Below are 21,426 nucleotides of genomic sequence, written 5' to 3'. Positions count from 1 at the left end.
TGAGTGAGTTCTCTGTACAGCGGTGTGGAATTAGTGACACTATATAAATAAATGATGATGATAATTCGCCAACATATCCCGCAGCCCTGCTCAGAGAACTTTGTTCAGATACACCAGTCCATATCTGTTTTATCCTTTATAACTTTGAGTTTTACGATATGGTGAAAACAAATATCAAATAACTTTTTTCGTTTTTTTATTTTTCTTGGCACGCTTATCTTTTAGTCTAATCCGTGCAGGATCTTTTACAACTATACAATATTATCTACTGTGGGCAAAAAAGTGAAGTCTTATTTTCAAGAGCATCTTGTGTGCTTTTAAAAGCAACCTGATACCAACTGGCGCCAAATAACTTCTTAATCTGATGACATTGTGATTTTAATGCTTAATATTTCAAAAAAGGAATAGCACCCCAAATAACTTTTGTGTCTTTGACATAGCCCTGGGTAATCTTAGTTTATACATTAATAGTATCTTTTTACAGGGTCCCTGATTTTAATATCAGCTCCTATATTGGTTCTCGATATATTTGGGTACCACAGGAAAAGATGTTGAGGTCTAACAACACAGCAACATGTCTGCCTCTAGACTGTTTTCAAACTTACTTTAAATGGCAAAAAATCTTTGCTTAAAACAACGTGGATGCATTGATTAACAAGGATATGTTTGCTGTTTTCCCAGTACACCTTTACAATCTCTAAAAGTCATTGTGTAGGCACTGATAAATGTATTGGGGATTTTATATCTGGATGTTTTCCTGAAAGAGGGACTCATTTAAGGAAGGTTAAAAATGAGTAATCAATTGTTGTGTCTCCAGGGTGAAAAGATGTTTTAATTGGCAGAGATGATTGAGGGCACTATGGAAGCGATCTTTAAAATGAAATATTTTAACACTGTCTTGCCTGCTCTACTACTTTTTAATTTATCTTTAGAATTTGCAGTGAATGGTTTTGTAGATGAATGACTGAATAACAGACTTCTGTGTGTATGTCAGGAGATGGTTATTATGTCTTCCTATAGTGTGAACTGATGGTAATTCATTTGTAGGACTGCCAGACAGTGTTCTTGTTCATCTGCAAATTAATAGATAACCTCTTTGTAAGTCATTTTTTTAAGAAGGGAACAGTCCTGACATTTATACTTTTTAAAGGTGTTTTACACAGTAAATTTTGTTCCATATAATGTACATGTGGATAAGTTGTATTTAAAAAATATATATATTCAGCTGTTTAACTGTCTTCAGCTTTTCCATGGTTATTTGTGGTAATCCAGTCTGTTACCATGGTACCCCATTGGGGCCGCTTTGCATAAAGCTTTCATAACCACTCCACATCGATCTGGAAATCCACATTGGGAGGCCTCATCTTTTCACATATGGGCATCTTCGCGTTCAGTCTTGCCGTGCCTCCAGTGTCCTATTTTGTGACGCCAGTGCTTTTGTGCAGATCTTGAGCACAAAGAGATTCTGCAGTAGCTGATTTAGGCCCTGATTCTTGCAAGCAGGTTGCGCTTTAAAAAAGAGCACATAACTTAACCATAGTTCCGACTGTATTCAAATCCAAGCAGGTCGCAAGATGTGAATGCAGATAGAGGTACACTCTGCCTAAATGTTACTTGCCATATGTAGACAGACAGAACACTGCAGTATATGCACAAGCGTAAGTACAATATAAGGTCACATCAGAAAACATAAAGAAAAAATGTATATTAGAAAATAAATAAACTACTCTTAGCTGTATAAACATTAACACAAATTAGATGAAAAAAAAAATATCTTTTTTTTTTATATATATTTTTTACATTAAATACATAAATATATATGCTTTTGCTATGTACTCTACATACATTGATTTTTACTTGCGTACATGTGTCCTGTGATAGCTAGTGGCATGCAGACATGTAGTTTTTTAATACAAAGACAACGGCCTACAGCCTCCCCCGTTCTGTCTCAAGTCGTAGGCAGTTGTGTCATTTATGTTTATACATGAATTGCATCCAATTGTGTTCATTGGTGTAAGGTCCATTTCGGAGCATGCACAGAGCTATTTCATGCAAGATATACCATACTACAGGACTTGGATCTGAACACTGGGGTGCCCTACATAGATAGGCATTGCCAGGTTTTGGAGGTCACATTTTATTTGTGGCTGTAACCCATGGAATGAACACACGGGTTTATTGGCAGTGTCACGTCCTATTGGCCCGATTTAGTGCGGTCAGAAGATGACAGTACACATGGTAAATGTGGTCAGAAGATGACCACAAATGGTCTAAGAGGTCTGATAATGATCTGATCTATTGGGTATCATGGTTGTTTGTAGGCCAGATATGCTGCAATATCTGGCCATGTTTACGATATTGGCTGCCATATCTTAGCAAGAGTGGCCAGCATGATGCATCTTTATTACTATTCCTATTTCATTGTATGTTTTTGTTTTATTTTTAAATTCATGTCTCATTTATTTAATAATTGCAGGTTGTGCACTTAAAAGTGGTGACTCCTAAAGGCATCGTTGAAAAAAGCTGCCAGGGGCCTAGAATGTCGACAGGACCAGATATTTACCATTTCATTATGGGATCCGAAGGTACTAAAATACTGTAATTGTTATTTTACACCAATAGCACTCTTTGCAGAGACCGTGGATATATATGGAGTTCAACAATAGATGGAAAGTCTGAGTTGTCTGCTCACAAGCTGTTGGGAAAGTTTGTAAAATGAATTCTGTTCATTGCAGCTTTCCTCAGTTTGTCAGAAATGAAATGTTTCCCGCAACCACCCTAACCCACGATTGCCACAGCAACCAATGATTCAGGAGAGTCGTATATGAATTGAGTACATGTACCGGTGCCAATCTTCTCACCTGTTGTTGCCTGAAGAGAGTGGGAGATAATTGTAAAAGATACCAATGAGTTACAGTCTTAATTTGAGAGGTGATTTGTTCTCAGAATGACGCCTACATATAATATAAGAACCCTGCTTCTGTGGCCCAAAACCCAAGTATTGGCTGTTTGCTTTATTTAATGTGATCGCGGTTGTACACAGAAATACTGGGGAGATTTCTGAATCCTGCAACATTTGCTCTCATTTTATAAACTAGACAATTCATGGATAGAATCTACTTTGTTGCAATGTTCTCCGGTTGTCATAGACGTTTTAGATTGTGCGCTCATGGGTCATATTTACCTTCTGTTTCATGTTATCGTCCTTTGTTTATGTTAGGATCCTTTCAACGCGCAGCACTGTGTAATAAATTTGTGCGCTCTATAAATAAAATATGATAAAAATATATGTCCAGTTTGTGTACACACCATGGAATTTTATTTATTTGGTCCAAAAAGCACAAGTTATAAGGTTGTCCCCATCTAAGATGTTTCTAGCATTTAGATATTCCCTCATAGAACACGTTTTGAAAGTGACCGATGCACAAGTAGGAGAGTCCCATTCATAAAAACAAACGGATGTATCAGATATACTTAATATTACCCCTGGGGAAAAAATAAACATGTATAAAAATTTACACCTGTTAAGAAAATACAGTTAACATAAAGAGATTCCAAACGGTTTTCCGCAAGTATAAAGTTGCACAATTTTATTCTGAAAATATTTATTTGCAGTTTAGTAGGAAATATTTATTTACTGAAGCTTTTTTTTTTTCCCTGCAGAGCAAATCGGGTCATATCAATAATTTTTATAAATTACTGTAGCCACTATTTGAAGTGATGTATTAAGAGAGAGAGCAAAAAAACAACCAATCTGAGCATCTCTATGACTAAACTTGTTATACATTTTTTTTTATTTTTTTTTTTTTTAAAGAATGCAGAGTGTTCAGATTTATGGTGTTGACAGTTATATTGCAGTATAATACAATTACATCAGTTGTATATCTTACAGCATAGTTATAATGTTCACAGCCCTTTTAAATCCTCCTTACAGTTATGGTGGCATTTATAGCCCATTGACCTTGTGGATAACATTTAATAATGTCACCATAACCTTTTAACCCTTCAGCTTCACTGCTTTTAAAACGTTCATTCTGGGCCTCTGCTCTGTGGGTTTCTTACTGTAATGTATTTGTAGATGTATATATCACATTAATTTGCATTCTTCAACACATAGATCATCGTGAAATCCACCTGTATTATTCTCTTCCTTTGCAAAATTGATGTGTATAAATTGTACACCGCACTCAATAACGTTGACTCTCATTGTGATCATTTTTAATTTGTCACTTTATAACTGCTCTAATGTGATATCAAGGCAAGCAAGGCACCACATTAAGTCTACAAGAAATAGGTTTATGAAGAGATTTAAAACACAGGTTTTAAGTTGTTTTATGTGCGAAGTCTAAAGATTGTCAGTTGTTTACAGGTTCAGGCGGACAGGAGTTCATCCATGGAGCCCATTACACGAGAAACCTCTCATGTTTTCCTAAGCATGTCGCTATTACACTAAATGGGAGGATTTGTTTGTTAATGGGTTTATTTTAACTTTTTGTATGATGGAGTGGGGCTTTCTTACTCAGGTCTCTAGGTCTCTCTCTTTAGGTCTCTAGGTCTCTCTCTCTAGGTCGCGCACACTCTAGGTCGCTCGCGACCTTGCGTGCGAGAGAGATCTCCATCTCTTGTTTTATAGACAATATAGCTTTCCTTTGCCTACTCCATGGCAGCCCTTACAATGGGTTAATACCCTGACCAGCTTAGTGTAGACAGAAAAAATTCACCCCACCTGAACACTATATAAGGTAGCTCCTCCTCTTCCTTAGTGTATTTTTTTCCTGTCTCAGCATGTGTATGACAGGGTAGTGCAGAATAGCGGTTTTTGTTTGTTGTTTTGTTCTAGAGGGCTTACCTGAGGTTTTGGCTGTCCTCTTGAGACTGGCTGTGTGTGCAGTTCAGCGGGGCATGTGCCGGGACCGGACAATTCCCTTCAGCGTGGGCTGTTTGGAAGTCATAAGGGACTGCCTATGGCGTCTGGATCGGGTGTGTGCACAAGGATGTACACGCACGCGTAGAGCACGCATGCGCAGTACACTGGACGGATTGCTGTGCAGCGCTGACTTCCTGTTTATCATAGCACCTGTCAGGACAAAGACAGGTGGAAATCGTTACCCTGCTATGGACACACTTTGTTGATGTCAGGGCAGACACCTTTCTTAAGCAACTGATGCCCATTATATGAGGCTCATTGTTGGCTATAGGTGGATGTATGCTGCAGGACCTAGCAGCTATCTGGATACAGTGCACCATGGACCAGGAGCCCGCCCCAACAAGGCTGAAGAACATCCCAAGGTAAGCCCTTAGAGTGGGTCTTTCTGTACTTTAGAATAGGTTACTTAGTACCTTTTTTGTTCTATTGTTTACAGTACTTCTGTGGAGCTTGTGCATGGAAAAAGAACATGTAAAGTTAAGAATTGGGAGTGTGAAGCTTGTGATGGCAGATTGCCGAAAGATTGCGTTGAATCATTATGTGTGTCATGCACCACTGAAACGATAGACAAGCCTGGCCCTCCAGAACAGTTCTTTTCATGGATAGTGAAGGCCATGTAGGATTTTCAGGCCCCAAAGCAGGGAGCAAAGAGGGGCAGGACTCCAATAGGAGAAGATATGGAGGACGTGAGGCCAGGGCCATCCTTTGAAACATTCATTTCCCTTCAGGAGTGGGATTCCGAGTCAGATAGTGAGGCTGAGGTGAAAGAGGATCCCAGAATGTTTAAATTGGATACCGTGAATGTTATACTCAAGCATAATAACAAATCGCTAGGTATTGAGGAACTGACAGGTCCGGTCAGGATGCACTGTTTTCAGAGCACCAAGTGAAATCTAGTGTTCCACACCCATAAGGTGATAAAAGACTTTATCTCTAAGGTGTGGCAACTTAGACAAAAGTCATCCTAACATGGGGAGACTGAACTGCATGCATCCTTTCCAGGATGAAGATATGCTGAGATGGTACGTAAAGTGGATTAAGCCATAGCCAGCTTATCCTCAAGGACCACTCTCCCATGGGATGATGGGGGACCATTGAAAGACGCCATGGATAGGAGAATGGAGACTTCCTTCAGGAAATTACACATCTCCTCGGGCATAACTCTAAAGTTGGGATAGCCATGGCTTCGGTAGCTAAAGCCCTTAGATTGTGGGCCAGCACGTTGCATACAGATATCGAAGATAGAATAAATAGATTGTACCTTGTAAAGTCCTTAGAGGTTATGCAGAAAAGCATTGATTTTCTTATGTGAAGCCTCGTTGGATATGTTTGTGTTCGCTTCCAAGAGCATGGCCTCGGCAGTTGTAGCAAGAAGGGCATTTTGGTTACGTCCATGGGTGGCAGATCACCAATCAAAAAGCCGTCTGACAACTCTTCTATATGAAGGTAATTTTCCTGCTTGGGGAGAAACTGGATAATCTGATTCAGAGGCTAGCAAGTGGTAGTGCTAATTGTCTACCACAAGACAGAAAGGGGAGACGTTTCCTCACTTATTCTCCAATGCAACAGTTTAAAGAAGCCCTTTCCTATAGACCTGGGAAACGGTATTCCAGACACCAAGATAATATGGCAAGACAGTCCTTTCGGCCCTTCAGATCAAAAGGGGGGAAACAAGGACAGCAAAGATCCCAATCACTATTTGTAGATCCGGTCTCCACTAACTCCAGTGGGCGGCAGGATATCGCGCTTTGCAGAAATTTGGAATCAGACCACACAAGTCAAATGGGTCCAGGAGATAGTCACCAGAGGATATGCCATAGAATTTCATACCTGGCCAAAAGGAAACCGATTTTGTCCAGTCAAGAAGTCCCACATCCTTCTTAGAACAGCGAGCATTGTAGGAAAGCCTAAAGGCCTGGTGAAAACAAAAGCTATTGTGGCGGTGGTGACAAATCAGGAAAACATGTGGTTCTATTCCAAACTGTTCCTCGTCCAGAAATCATCAGGTGCCTTCAGATCAGTACTAGATTTAAGAGCTCTCAATTGCTATGTGCAAGCAAAACACTCTCGGATGGAGTCTATCAACTCAATCCTCAAGGCAGTAGAAACAGGAGATTTTCTGACAGCGATAGACTTAAAGGATGCATATTTTCATATCCCGATCACTATCCATCGCCAGCAATTCCTGAGGTTCTGCATTCAAGGACGCCATTTCCAATTTACTTGTCTTCCGTTTGGCCTTTCCACGTCTCAAGAACATTTACCAAAGTCCTTATAGTTCTCATAGCAGCACTTAAGGAGAGAGGAGTAGCTTTGTGGCCGTATCTGGACGATAGTCTGATTTTGGCAAAGTTTGAAGAAGCTGCCTTAGAGGTTACATCCCAAGTAATCCGGTTTCTGCAACGGCATGGTTGGTTAATCAATGTATCAAAAAGCCATATGATACCCTCGCAACAGCTTGTGTTTCTAGGAGTGCAAATAAATACAAGAACAGACAAGGTCTGTGTCTCAAGAAAGATTGGACAATATCCAGTCGCTGGCTCATCAAGTCCAGATTCAACCTTGAATTTCAACACGAACATGTCTTCGTCTCCTAGAAATGTTTTGCTCAACAATAGGAATCCTTCCATGGGAAATATGGCATATGAGAGATCTTCAATCAAACCTCTTTGCAGAATGGGATCGTACAGTGGGATCTTTAGATTCCAAAATAAATCTCCCAAGGTCGGCAAGACAGTCCCTAGATTGGTGGCAGCTCCAAGGATTGAGAAAGCAAGGTGTGACTCCCTCGATACCAGATTCTGTTCTTACCACAGACGCCAGTTCAGTAAGTTGTGTTGCTCACATGCAGGTGATGGTCACGCAGGGCACTTGGCGAGACAATGAGAGACTTCTCCAGGGGAATATCTTGGAGATGAGAGCGATCTGGTGAGCAGTCCAGTACTTACAGTCCTATCCACAAGCCAAATATCTGCGAGACCAGTAGCACCATAGACTCTCATTTGTCCTATTGTTAACGCACTTTTCATTTATGCATGAAAAGCGGGAGAGAAAGCGGATCAGTGCCAACAAGCTCTTAAAGTTGCCAGATTGTCTCCTGGGGTTGTTGCCGGTTACTCCAGAAGTCAGTGGCTTCATCATCTATAGCTCTTCCATACGTGAATGTGCCACAGTAATCACAGACCGCAACATACCGAACAAGATACAGGGCTGTTGACCATGCTGGAAGTGAGGAGTAAGGGGTTGCATGACAGGATTAATTACCCTATAGCTAACACCCCAGAGCGGGTTTTGGCAGCTGATTCCACTCATTAAAATTCGGGGAAGGTATTGATGTTAATGCGAGAGAATTACAATGTTATTCAACTTATATTTATTAAAATATGCGAGTCCTTCCATAGATTGCAGGAACATGATTTCATCCAGGGTGTTTATTGCAATGTTCCCAGATGTTATGTACATTCACCGTTTCGTCTTTCACAAAGTACCACTGTTTCTGTATGCTTAGCACTTTGTGTAGATGGTAACTTACTGTGTTTTCTGTAGTGTCTAAATCTCTGTTTTTCTAGTTAGCAATTTATAGCTTTAACATGTGAACATTTTATATCCATTACTTGCAGCATTAACAGTTTTGTATATAGTAATGTAATTTTCAAATTATTTATTATCAAATAAATTGTTTTTTTTATAGGGACTCTTGGAGTGGTTACAGAAGTCACAATTAAAATTAGACCTGTTCCAGAATATCAGAAGTATGGCTCAGTGGTATTCCCAAACTTTGAGAGAGGTGTGGCCTGCTTGAGAGAAGTTGCAAGACAGGTAAGCGGAAAAATTGTGGCATAGAGTAAAGAAGTACAGTACCTCTTGGAATTGCATACTTTGATGAAAAAGTTCTATACAAAAAGTAGCAAACAGTGAATATTTTATGTACTTGGGTATTTTATTATTTTCATATATTGATATTGCGCATCTGACGGGCAAAAATTTCTGTTGAATGAATGCATTCCATGTTTTCCATTCATTGGCTTAAGGAGTGTGGTTCATCTTCATTCCATATGTTCAGTCTGGAGCTGGCTATGTTGGGGTCGATCCTGCTAATCATCCTTGGGTAAAAAGAATTGGACGGCTTACGCTGTCCGTGCAGTTGAAAGATGACCACGCACAGAAAGTTTGCTAACGCGCATCTACAGCCTGCTTTATCCATCATGCTAAATATGATCCAATCAATATTTATCAGACTGTTATTCATCATGCGTGTTTTGGGGCCACATATTTTGTGATATTGAAATGAGTACCCCATGTTGCCCTGTATGTGGTCAGCTTAGGTATGTCAGAAGTACATAGTGGTTTTATAATGCAAATATTGACTGTTTATGGAGTAGTTGTATGGTTGTTCTTAGAATTTCCCAGGAAGCATTAACCAAATAGTGATTTGTTCCTAGACTTCCTTTACTGCATCTGACACCCAAAGAGAAGCAAGCTGTACCCTTTATGGATAGCGCCCACATCATGCCCTGGTTTTGTGCTCTGTCTAAACTGGACCCATAACTTGGCTTAACAGCTAAACGTCTGTGTCCGCTTTCAATCTCAGGTCAACAGCTCAGTGATTCTCATAGTTTTAGATGACATTTCATTTTAACAATCACTGATTCCTTGTGTAGACCTGCCTAGTGACCTGCTTATAAATACACCTGTCTGACTATAGAAAAGGTCTTTACCGGCACTATGTATGTATTAAATGTGTCTGTAAAGCTAGACAGAGAGACCCCAACAACAGTGGTTTTGGGGAACTGTTATGTTTACATACTTTAGTTATTTCAAAACTCAATAAACTGTTATGATGTTTTTAGACTTTGAACGTTGAGTTATTTTTTTTTTTTTCCTTTGGAAGTCCGTAAAGAAAATTGGTGTTGGCAGCTATAATAATGTTTGTAAATCTGTTTACTTACCATTAAACCTGCTAAAAATCTGTTTAATCTGGAGCTCCCTCAATGTTTAAGTGCCATGGGTCACCATTTAAAACACGTTGGAGAATTTACCTTTAAATAAATACAGTTCCGTAGGTGTGCAATACACTGCATTCTGTGTATTGTGTCTAGGTTACTGCCTAGAAATATCCGCAGTCTTCACAGTTTATGACGGCGAGATAATTTATTATTGGGGGGAGGGGGGCGGTAGTAACAGTTCATTAATTAACTGGAGTGTTTAGAGAGGTTAGAGCTCTGATCTGTGGATTCAGAGGGATAAAACAAAAATAGGCAGGTATTAAATTAATTTAAGTAGAGGTGCAGTTAGAGTAAGTAAATAAAGTCACTGGAAGGGTTCCTAACTTGGCTTCACAGCGGCACAGCCAATAACAAGGAGATTTATGTGTTTGTCCAATGTGAATTTAAAGCCCTGAGTGTGCTATAGACAAGGAACCAACTTGGGAACAGTTGTAAAATTGTCACCGATGCTGAACTGTTCACAAAGTCATGGCAGCCATATAACATTCTGTGGCCACCTGCGGGTGTTACGCTCTCTGCAGCTTCTAGATAAGCAGCTGGCTTAATTTAGTAATACGCCAGATTAACACCTTCAGTACGAACATATACTAGTTTTATTGTCCCGAAACACTGAGAGGAATCTAAACTTATCCTAGCACTGAGGTGTGTAGAGATTTTGTTTTTTGTTGTTTAAATTATCCCATCGATTTGGCGGGACTGGTCAACTGCCTGCAAAAATATGTTTTGTATATAAAAATATATAATGCATACATGATGTGCACAGCAAGTATGTAGTTGGCAATCAAAGAATTAAAGTATAAATGATTTGAAGAGGTAACCTTTTTGTGTAGATTTCTTTAGTATGAAGCAGAATGTAAAGTTTTCCTTCACTTTGCCCGCTTACGCCTCTTTCTAAATTGCCTTACATTAGTGTGATACACTAGCTACTTTTACCTGTTTGTAATGTGTGTTTGAATCCACCAATCTGTATAGAGCATTGATGTTAATTAGGAGACTGTCTACAAAAAAACCCCTCACTTGCAGGGTTAGATTCTTTTAGATTTACAGACTGCAAGACCCTTAGTTATTAGAAACCTCTGCAACAGGCATTAAGTTCCAGACACTGAGCCTGATCTGTCTGCAGTTTTGCTGCACATGCACATGGCAGCATTGGGAAGGCTTGGTTAGTAATCCACTGGATTCCATGGTCTCCATTAGAGAGATGCGCCAGTTGTCACACATCTAGCAATCATGGATAATTTTTTTGCAATTAAATTTGAATCTCTTTCCTATCGTTGTTGGATGCCCACACGTGTGAGGAACTATAGCCAATGTGGTCTATGGACAACAATATTTCCAGGTGTGGCTCAGTGTAACCGCTTTTACCTGGTGAGCAGACATTCAATTCCACTGCACTGGAGAATCATCATCATCATCGTCAACATTTATTTATATAGCGCCAGCAAATTCCGTAGCGCTTTACAATTGGGAACAAACACTGATAAGACAATGCAGCTGGAACACCCGTTACCATAGAGATTTCCCATCTCTAGGATATACTTATTCTGCATTCACATTGAATCTTTGGACTCGCCAAAATAGAACTTTCTGCTTTACAGAGGAGTCCAGCAGGGGTATATGGAGAGCAATGGTAATGGTTGGTCTAGACATAATCACCATGCAAAGAACCCAGCTATGCATTCCAGACAAAACAATGGTGAATTAGCTAGCCGTGCACTTACTTTATGTATACAAACTTCAGTTTTATGTTGACAGAATAATTCACAAGATTCATTATAAATCAATTATGAATATAGCTGTTCTTTAGTTGCTTTAGCTAGTAACTAATTTTGTTTTCAAACCAGTTATCAGTCTGTGTGTCAATGTAAAGCATGTGCCAGAGCATGACGTAAGAAGTGTTAGATAGAACTACGTCATGCCACCACTGACTGACTGTATCGGTCTTTGGCGTAGCATGTTAACATGATTTCCTACCAATGTCTGTGATGTCATACAACCAATATGGAGAGAACCGGAGCCAGGAGAAACAAAGGGTTTGTCCAATGTTTTCATAAACATTGAACAAACCATTATGAGAATTACCTGAAATGTCCTCTAAAGTATCTGTTCGTATAATTGTTTGAACTTGCTAGAATTTGACAATAGTATTTTGTTATAAAAGTGTTTTTGAGCCAATTAAACCGGCTAAGGTCTATTGTGTCCAGAATATGATAAAGCTATTTTGTTTGTTCTGCCATTTGCCCTCCATTTCTTCTTTTTCTATAAACGGGGCCTTTATTTGTATTTTCCTTGGTAGCAACATGCATTAAAACTGGAGCCAAATTATGTCTGGTAATGTTCAAAGCATATTTAACTTTATCTTTTAAAAATAGTCCATTCCCGGGTGTAATTAAAACACAAAAAGGAAATAAGATTCTTGCCAATAGCTCAAGAAGTTTGTTTGGACTCCTAGCTGGGAAGAAAGAAAATGATCGTTATCCTTGAAGTAATGCTATTATCTGGTATGCTGTTTAGCATTTTGCTCATGTCCTGGTAAACGACAGTGCCCAGTTCGCCTACACACGGTAGAGGCAGACATTTGTGTGACTCAACCAATATTTATGAGAATGAACCTTATCGGTGCACTTGTATGGGACTATGGTACAATCAATTGCAAAGTTCATAAAAAATTATATGGAATATATAAAATTTTACAAGTTTAAAGTGGTATTCCAGTAATGGTTTCCTTTATAATAAGAGAGGGGCTTATTGGACCCTTTCTCTTAGTGCTGTCCAAGTATTTAAATGAAGTGGCAGCATGTATATTATAACGAATTTGCGGGTCAAATATTCCTACATTATTGTAAGAGAGCCTGTCTGCTGTGCTGGGAACCACAGAAAACCTTGGGAGACTGTATGTTCTCCCTGTGTGTGCGCGTGGGTTTCCTCCAGGTGCTCTGGTTTCCTCCCACACTCCAAAAACATACTGGTAAGTTAATTGGCTGCTATCAAATTGACGTGTGTGTGTCTGGGTGTTAAGGAATTTAGACTGTAAGCTCCAATGGGACAAGGACTGATGTGAGGAGTTCTCTGTACAGCGCTGTGGAATTAGTGGCGCTATATAAATAGCTGATGATTATCTAGATCAAGGGGTTCACAAGTTTTTATTATGAAACCTTCATTACCATGACCAGAATAAGTCCTATTCCAGATAGGTACAGCAAGCATATCTGAAGAAATCTTTTTTTTCTTCTTTTTTTTTTTTTCTCCAGAATCATGGTGACATCCCAAAACTCGCAAAAAAACTAAATATATCCGTAATCAAAAAATGATTCCTATTTAAAACAAAATGTGTTTTATAGTACATTGCTCTTTATACACCGCCTCCACTAGCACCAGGTTCATCCTTTTCACACCAGGTCATTGGTATGCAGTAACTCCATTATTTACCACCTTCTTTATAATATATCACTATAATGTCAGGTTGTATCTGTGTTCTCAGCAGAAAGTATAAAAAGGTTCATGTATTAATAATTTATGGACTTACATATTTAAATTTAACCTAGATAATTGTTTACCTACCAATCATCATTATCATCAGCTATTTATATAGCGCCACTAATTCTACAGTGCTGTACTCGCATCAGTCCCTGCCCCATTGGAGCTTACAGTCTAAATTCCCTAACATACACACACAGACAGACTAGGGTCAATTTTGATAGCAGCCAATTAACCTAGACCGAGAGAGACAAAGGTTAATTTAATAGCAGAAGTTAACCTACTAGTATGTTTTTGGAGTGTGGGAGGAAACCGGAGTACCATGAGGAGAACATACAAACTCCACACAGTTAAGTAAGGCCATGGTCGGGAATTGAACTTGTGACCCCAGTGCTGTTCTCTACTGTATCCTCCCCCACCTCCTACCCCCTCGTCCATCACCGCTCTTGTCACCTACTTCAAAGACAAAATTGACTCTATACACAATGATATCTGTTCTTGCGTCCCCCGACCTGTCCTCTCTATCACTCACTCTGCCACCCTTGGCTCCTACCCATCTGTTACTGTGCCTGAGTTATCCTCTCTTCTCTCCTCCTCCTCTTCTTCTACAACCTGTCCTCTCAAACCTGTCTCCTCCAAGTTCCTCCGCTCCCTCTCTTCCAATGCTGTTGTCACCTTGCTCACCTCTTCAACCTCTCACTCTCCACTGGTATCTTCTTCTCCTCGGTCTTCAAGCATGGTCTCATCTCTCCCATTCTCAAGAAACCTTTCCTTGACCCATCCTCTCTCTCCAATTAACGCCCCAAATCACTGCTTCTCTTTGCTTCTAAAATTCTCGAACAACTTGTCTTCAATCGTCTGTGCCACTTTCTCTCTTCACACTATCTTTTTGACCCTCTCCAATCTGGCTTCCGTCCCCCTCACTTAACTGAAACTGCCCTCACTAAAGTAACAAATGACTTGCTCTCAGCTAAGTCCAATTGTCATTTTTCCCTTCTCGTACTCCTCAACCTCTCTGCTGCTTTTGACACCGTCGATCATTCTCTGCTTCTCACCACCCTTCACTCCATAGGTCTTCATGAAACAGCGCTCTCTTGGTTTGCCTCCTACCTCTCTGGCCACTCTTTTAGTGTGTCTGTTTCTCATTCTTCCTCCCCCCCTCTTCCCCTTTCTTTTGGAGTCCCACAAGGCTCTGTCCTTGGCCCTCTGCTCTTCTCTCTCTACACCACCTCTCTTGGTAAACTCATTCAATCATTTGGCCTCCAATACCACCTCTATGCTGATGACACGCAAATCTATCTTTGCTCCCCTGACCTCTCTCCCGCTGTCCTAACCCAGGTATCTAGCTGTCTCTCTGCTGTAACTACCTGGATGTCGCAGCGCTTCCTGAAACTCAACATCTCCAAATCCAAACTCATCATCTTTCCTCCTGCCAATGTTGCTATCTGTCCCAATATATCCCTCTTGGTTGGCAACATCACTCTTTCTCCTGTCACCCAAGCCCGCTGCCTTGGAGTCACCCTTGACACAGCACTCCACTTTACCCCTCATGTCCAGTCCCTCACCAAATCCTGCCACTTCTGCTTCCATAACATTACGAAAATCCGTCCCTTCCTCTCTCAGGAAGCAATCAAAATCCTGGACCATTCACTCATCATTTCTCGTCTCGACTATTGCAACCTCGTTCTCACTGGTCTTCCTTGCTCTCGCACTTCTGACCTTCAATCCATACAGAATGCTTCGGCTAGGCTCATCTTCCTCTCCCACCGCACCTCTTCCACTTCTCCTCTGCGTAAATCCCTTCATTGGCTCCCTATCAATTTTAGAATTCAGTTAAAGCTCCTTACCCTCACTTCTCCCCCTTACATCTCTGACCTTGTCTCGAGGTACATACCTACCCGGCCACTCCGCTCTGCCTCTGACCTTCGCCTCAATTCACCCCTCATTACCTCCTCCCATGCTCGCCTTCAAGACTTCTGCTGTGCTGCCCCTAATCTTTGGAACTCCCTACCCCGTCTGACTCCACTCTCCCCCAACCTTCAGTCCTTCAAACTCTCACTCAAAACTCACCTTTGCAAGCTCACCTATCCTACCACCTCCTAACCATGATATTCATCACCTCTATTTCCTCATCTGCCATCCTAAATTTTTTCTCCCAATTGGTCCTACTGTCTCTCACCACCCCTCCCTTTAGAATGTAAGCCCTCGTGGGCAGGGTCCCACGTCTGTCTCCGGTTCCTCATATGTCCCGTTGCGTCTTTTTCGGCACTCTGTGTGAGTCCCCATAGCATTACTCACACTCTGTGCTGCTGACATGTATTACCCCATCTATTTGTTACTTGTTTCTGTATCCGGTGCTAGGGAATCTGTGGCGCCTTTATAAATAAATAAATAATAATAATGAGTAGGTGGTTTTAGCTAGAGTCACATCTCCTTGTATTCAAAACACAGATGTGCAGGACATGAAGTAAATGTTGAGTGAACCATTTCCAGCCAATCAATCTGAGCCATAGGGATATATTAACTAAACTGTGGGTTTGAAAAAGTGGAGATGTTGCCTATAGCAGCCAATCAGATTCTAGTTGTCATTTTGTAGAATGTACTAAATAAATGATAACTAGAATCTGATTGGTTGCTATAGGCAACAGCTCCATTTTTTTTTTTAAAAAAAACACGCAGTTTAGTAAATTTACCCCATAGAATGTTAACAGCAGAGTATTCCTTCTCAGACAACTCCTGCATGACGACATAGAGAGGCCTGGACCCAGATATAGTGACCTAAAGAGCCCGTCAAGCTGCAAGAAAGACCGTGGTGTCCAATGTATGAAACAGCATTCACACCTTCATCATCATCATCACCATTTATTTATATAGCGTCACTGATTCCGCAGCACTGTACAGAGAACTCATTCACATCAGTCCTTGCCCCATTGGAGCTTACAGTCTAAATTCTCTAACACACACACACAGACAGACTAGGGTCAATTTTGATAGCAGCCAATTAACCTACTAGTATGTTTTTGGAGTGTGGCCAGCTTGTTTACCATTTAATGTATCTTACATAATATTGCATATATACTTGTCAATGTAACAAGACACCTTTTCTTATTGGATCAATTTGTAATATTGGTTCTCTATTGTCAATGGTGTTTTGGACTATACTGAAAAGAACACAGCCGGTCAGTAAATGTGTTGGTAACCTTCTGTTTATCGGCTATTGCAAAGCACAACACTGATCAAATTGTAATCCGTAAATTTGGCATATCAATGGATAACAAAGTAAATCAATTACATGCCGGGCCATCTGCCTTCCCACTGACTGATATTGAGGGATCCACAGTAATGCCTTAGGCCTCGCTAGTCATTCTTCTATGTCACTTCCATGCACATCTGTCTCAGGATGTCATTGATCCTTTCATCCAAAATGGCGGTCCTTCTGCGTAAACACTAGCCAAGGGTCAAACGCACAGGGTTTTAAGAAATCTGTTTGTGGTAAATACAATTTTAGCAGCAATATAATTACAGAGAAGTTTGTGTCTTGGATGCCCATGTTAATTCTTCTCAAGGGAGGAAAACCAACAGTTGAAATATAACCGTGATGATTGAAGCTGACCACAGACATGAGTGATAGCTGGACTGCCTCACTTAAACAATGAACTGAATATATGATTTCCTTTATTCTCTCAGAGTGAGGGGTTTGCTAAAAGATGAGATATGAAATAGTTTAGTTTTTCTTTTCTTACATTGTTTGCCTCTCTCAATAAACCTTTCATTGACGTGCTTATCGAAGGCTCCATCCCACAGTTTGAATGCTCTAATTTAATATAAATTTGACATACCTTATTTGTTTTAAAACAATATGTTTTTTTTTTTTACCTCATCATGTCCACACAAATGTGAACTTTTTTTGTCTTAACATCAGATATGTAATTATGAAGAATATGGTTTAGATCAGTGTTTCTTAGCACTCATAGTACTGAAGACACACTGAGAAAATAATTCTGTGAAGTATTATGTACTACTGAATTTTTATATTCCTTTCCTCTGAAGGGGTTTATTGCAGTACCCTCTGCATGTCTGCCTCATAACTGACAGACATCGCTGTCTCAGAGAAGCCGTGAATATCTAGTGAATAGATGGGCTGCCTTCTCGTCAATATTGATTGAGGCTACAAAATGGCTGCCTCTGGTGCATGTAATATATACACACTTTTAAATCAAAACAAGAAATACACATGTTAGTTGTAGTTGTAAATCAATAGATAGCAGATGTCATACCAATACTCTTATTGGAGCACAATTGAATCTGAAGTGCACAGAAGAAATAGAATGAATTTAGCCTTGAAGAAAAATGTTCTTATTACTGTCTTGGATCAGACCTTATTTGCAAACAACTTTAAAGAAATGTCTACTGTTTTGACATGCAACATTTAATTCTCTATTTGAAAACAGGTGGGCACCATGTTATCCTGACTTTTGTTGACCAACACTTCCACACCCACAAACTCCTTAAATTGTACCCTCTAGCATTTGCAACTCTGTATATGGTTGCAGTCTTTAATTTGTTTTTAAATCTACCTTATCTGAAACTGTTTTGATCTGCTTCTAGCAATTTTCCCTTACTTTTTTGTGTTGAATTCTGTCTGAAGCATTAAGCACGGGGTAAAACTAAATTACCCATAATTCTTCATCCAAACTTATGGTGTAGACCAGGCCTGGCTAACCTGTGGCTCTCTAGATGTAGTGAAACTACAAGCCCCAGCATACTTTGCCTAATGGTTAGCCAGACGATAACTGGCAAGACATGCTGGAACTGGTAGTTCTGCAACACCTGGAGAGCTACAGGTTGGCCAGGCCTGGTGTAGATTAGTGAATAGTTATGCAGAATTGGGTCTGTTACTAATAATGATTCAAAAGGGTTTCGTAATGTTATGTCTGTGTATATATCGTTTGCAATAAAGATTCTCCAATGCGACCACTGTGGTTCCAAAGCACAAAAGGTTTTATTCACAAAATATTAGAAGGCAAAGTTTGGTATGCATACTCATGTGCTTGTTAGCACTAACACAAGCTTCTATTCGATCTCTCTGGTTTCCAAAGCCAGTGGTGAACAACTTATACACAGTATAGTTGTAAAAAGCAGTGACATCACAAAGATACACAGTTACAGTCCTAAGATCTTCATTCATAGGTGGAAGAGTCTTGATCTCCCAAGAATTCGACATGTCATTGGATGATTCCTTTGGTCATTTTTCCTTGAGATTGCCAGGTGTCCTTCTTTAGATTCCCGCCTCTAGACCTGTATAAACCGGTATTTATGATCGCTGTGAACAGGCTATTTGGTGTATGGAAAAATTGATATTATTTATAACTAGCAATCGCTACATAGCTTCGGAAACGTTCTCTTGCAATTGCCAACAGAATAAAACTCGATGTAATTAATATGTTGGAAACATTCATTAACTTTTTCACCACATTATATTTTATATTAAGTAAACTAAATAGATTAAAATTTTTTGAATTTGCACCTTTAACTTTTTTTTCCCCTTACTTTGACCTCTATTGACTGCCTACAGTGGAGGCAGCCATTTTGTGCACTGACTCACTATTCATAAGATTTCGGTCTCCTTTCACTAGAGACTGAGGCATGAAAGGAGGAACAGCTTTAATAGTGCTGATAAACATAACTGTTTTACATATAAGTAACGTCACCAGTTATGTCATTATTACCAATTTAATTAATAGGGTTCAATCTTATGAATATTTGGTCAGTCCAAAAAATTGCTGCATCCACTGTGGGAAGACAATTCAGTAAACTCTAAAGTTACCTATATATGGATTACAATTAAGGTATACACCATATTTGATTTTGCTGTATAGAAGTAGTAGGAAAGCATATCACTTATAATATTATACAAAGTTCCTATTATACTACTGCAGAATTGTAGAATAAAAGGCTGATTTCAAACCAAAATGGGAGAAAAAAGGGCGTATCGTTGGATGATTAATTGCTTCAACGTTGATTGCAGATAAACGTTTCTTCCCACCGTTGTTCCCAAGCTGCTCTGACAGTGATGAATGGCCCAAGGGCCTTAATGAAAGAACAGCTTTGATAGTGCTGATAAACATGTATTTGCTTTATATGTTAAAAATATAAAGCGCAGAGTGGGCAGACGAAGAGAACAGTTTCTGCTTGTATACTGATCGCTTCCCCCTGAAACGGGATTACAAATAAATTCTGTTTTCTAAACTTGTACTCTGTGTAGTCACCACAAATATACCCTGGCTACCGATTAAAACCATAATGTTATATGACCACATAAAATACATACTATTTGCTACGGTTAACTATTTATACATTTACAAGTGATTAATTAAAGCTAGAAACTTGATTACATGATGCTTTAAAGTTCTCTTTAGCCTGGAGTTTTGTTGAAATCCTGAGCCTCCCAAATGATCCACTTGGTCTGTATTGTGTTTGCATTTTAATTAAAATGCATAGCAAGCCACACAACATATCTTCATTAGCAGACGCTATATAATATATATATCTATTCTTATTTATTGTTTACCCCCTCACACAATAGTGACATGTTATAAAGACAGTCCTTATCCATACTGGCCTTCTCTCCAGGAATGTCCAGACTCCCAGCAAAGTATGCCAGGCTCCTTCTCATCTCCTTGTAAAGAGGGTGGGACCTCAGTGGTCATATCCTGGTGACTTGTTTCTTGTCGTCGTTGCCCAGCCCCTGCTGTGCGATAGCGGGATTGAGCTGCGAGCGATTGCCCTTTTGGATCCCAGAGTGGAGGCTTAAATAGTAGGCAAATACGGCCTTTTCTCTATTCATGCTCATGATTAATTGAAGACATAAATAAAGATAAATAGTGAAGTAAAGAAAAACTGAAACGTTAAGGAATAAATGGGATGTTCTGAAATCGCTAGTGGGTTTACTATGAAGTGATGTTTCACACTAGCTGTATAATGGATCCACACTTTTTCTGGTTCATGAGTGACCCTTATTTTCTGTTTATTGTTTTGGCCAGTTCAGCCTGGGCAATAAAATAACTTATTTACGCTCATATGCTGAGTGCGAGGCTGCTCGAACTCTGCACCTGTCGTATATGCGCCAACTTTGCCAGTCGTACATCAGATACACTATACAACCAGCGCATTGGCTGTTAGGCTTGATATAAATAAATAAAAAACCTCTTTAATACAGCATGTATAATTTTCCTTCTTGCATTAATATTAAAGTATCAAAAAATTAGTCCTAAAATACACCTACAAAATCATATCATTTAGTCCCTATCAATAAGGAAAGCACTATCGGCTTCAGGGGTTAATCCTCAATCAGAATCGGCTAGATAGTGCGGGCAGCTGTTGTCATCAGTGTGTATTTGCACCAACTTGCAGGCACCCGCAAGTGATACTGCTGCTACCGACAGGCGTATGTGCATCTCGGGGCGGGTTGCCCTACTTGCAATTACACCAGTACGCCCTTACCGTTCTCGACCTGGGTTAGGTCGCCCCTTCCCTTCCCCGTTCGCCTCTCAATTTGTCAGATGTGAACAAATCAGGATATGGACATAAGTATAAAACTTCTTTTGTGTACACGCGTTGTACAGAGTTGCATATATTACTTTAAACAGACGTACGTACGCCCAACTCTGTATTAGCCCCACTGTGTGTATCTTATACGTGCATTAGTTTATTTTACAGCACAATATATGGATAAATTGTTATACTAACAATAAGACACCTTTTCCTACTGAAAGCCACTATTACACATGTTTAGTTTTTAGTATTTAGTATTACACATGTTTTCTAGTGTGCTGGGGCCGCACTCACATTCAGCAAATAGTTTGTTGTTTCAGTCCTGTCCTCAGCAATGCGCTATATAACTGGTGCCCCATGTATCAGCTGAACTACTTGGCTACATAAATGAATGGAACTTGGGTTTTCTGTTTGTTGTCGGGAGGTCTGTGAATATGGTGCGTTCTATTTTCAGTGTCTAGG

At 39.8% G+C, this 21,426-nt stretch overlaps 1 protein-coding gene across 1 annotated transcript in view; it reads left to right on the top strand.

Moving 5' to 3' along the window:
* The window catches only part of AGPS (alkylglycerone phosphate synthase), a 142,113-nt gene that overhangs the window by 58,223 nt on the left and 62,464 nt on the right, over nt 1–21,426 (top strand). Inside the window, exons 10-11 of the mRNA XM_075180562.1 lie at nt 2,477–2,585; nt 8,619–8,746. Of these exons, the coding sequence (XP_075036663.1) occupies nt 2,477–2,585; nt 8,619–8,746 (237 nt within the window). The remainder of the gene's footprint in view (nt 1–2,476; nt 2,586–8,618; nt 8,747–21,426) is intronic.

The sequence above is a fragment of the Mixophyes fleayi genome, chromosome 7, assembly GCF_038048845.1.
Source record: "Mixophyes fleayi isolate aMixFle1 chromosome 7, aMixFle1.hap1, whole genome shotgun sequence".
Lineage (NCBI taxonomy): Eukaryota > Metazoa > Chordata > Amphibia > Anura > Limnodynastidae > Mixophyes > Mixophyes fleayi.
The sequence above is the reverse complement of the archived record's forward strand: the minus strand, read 5'-3'. Positions and strand labels throughout refer to the sequence as shown.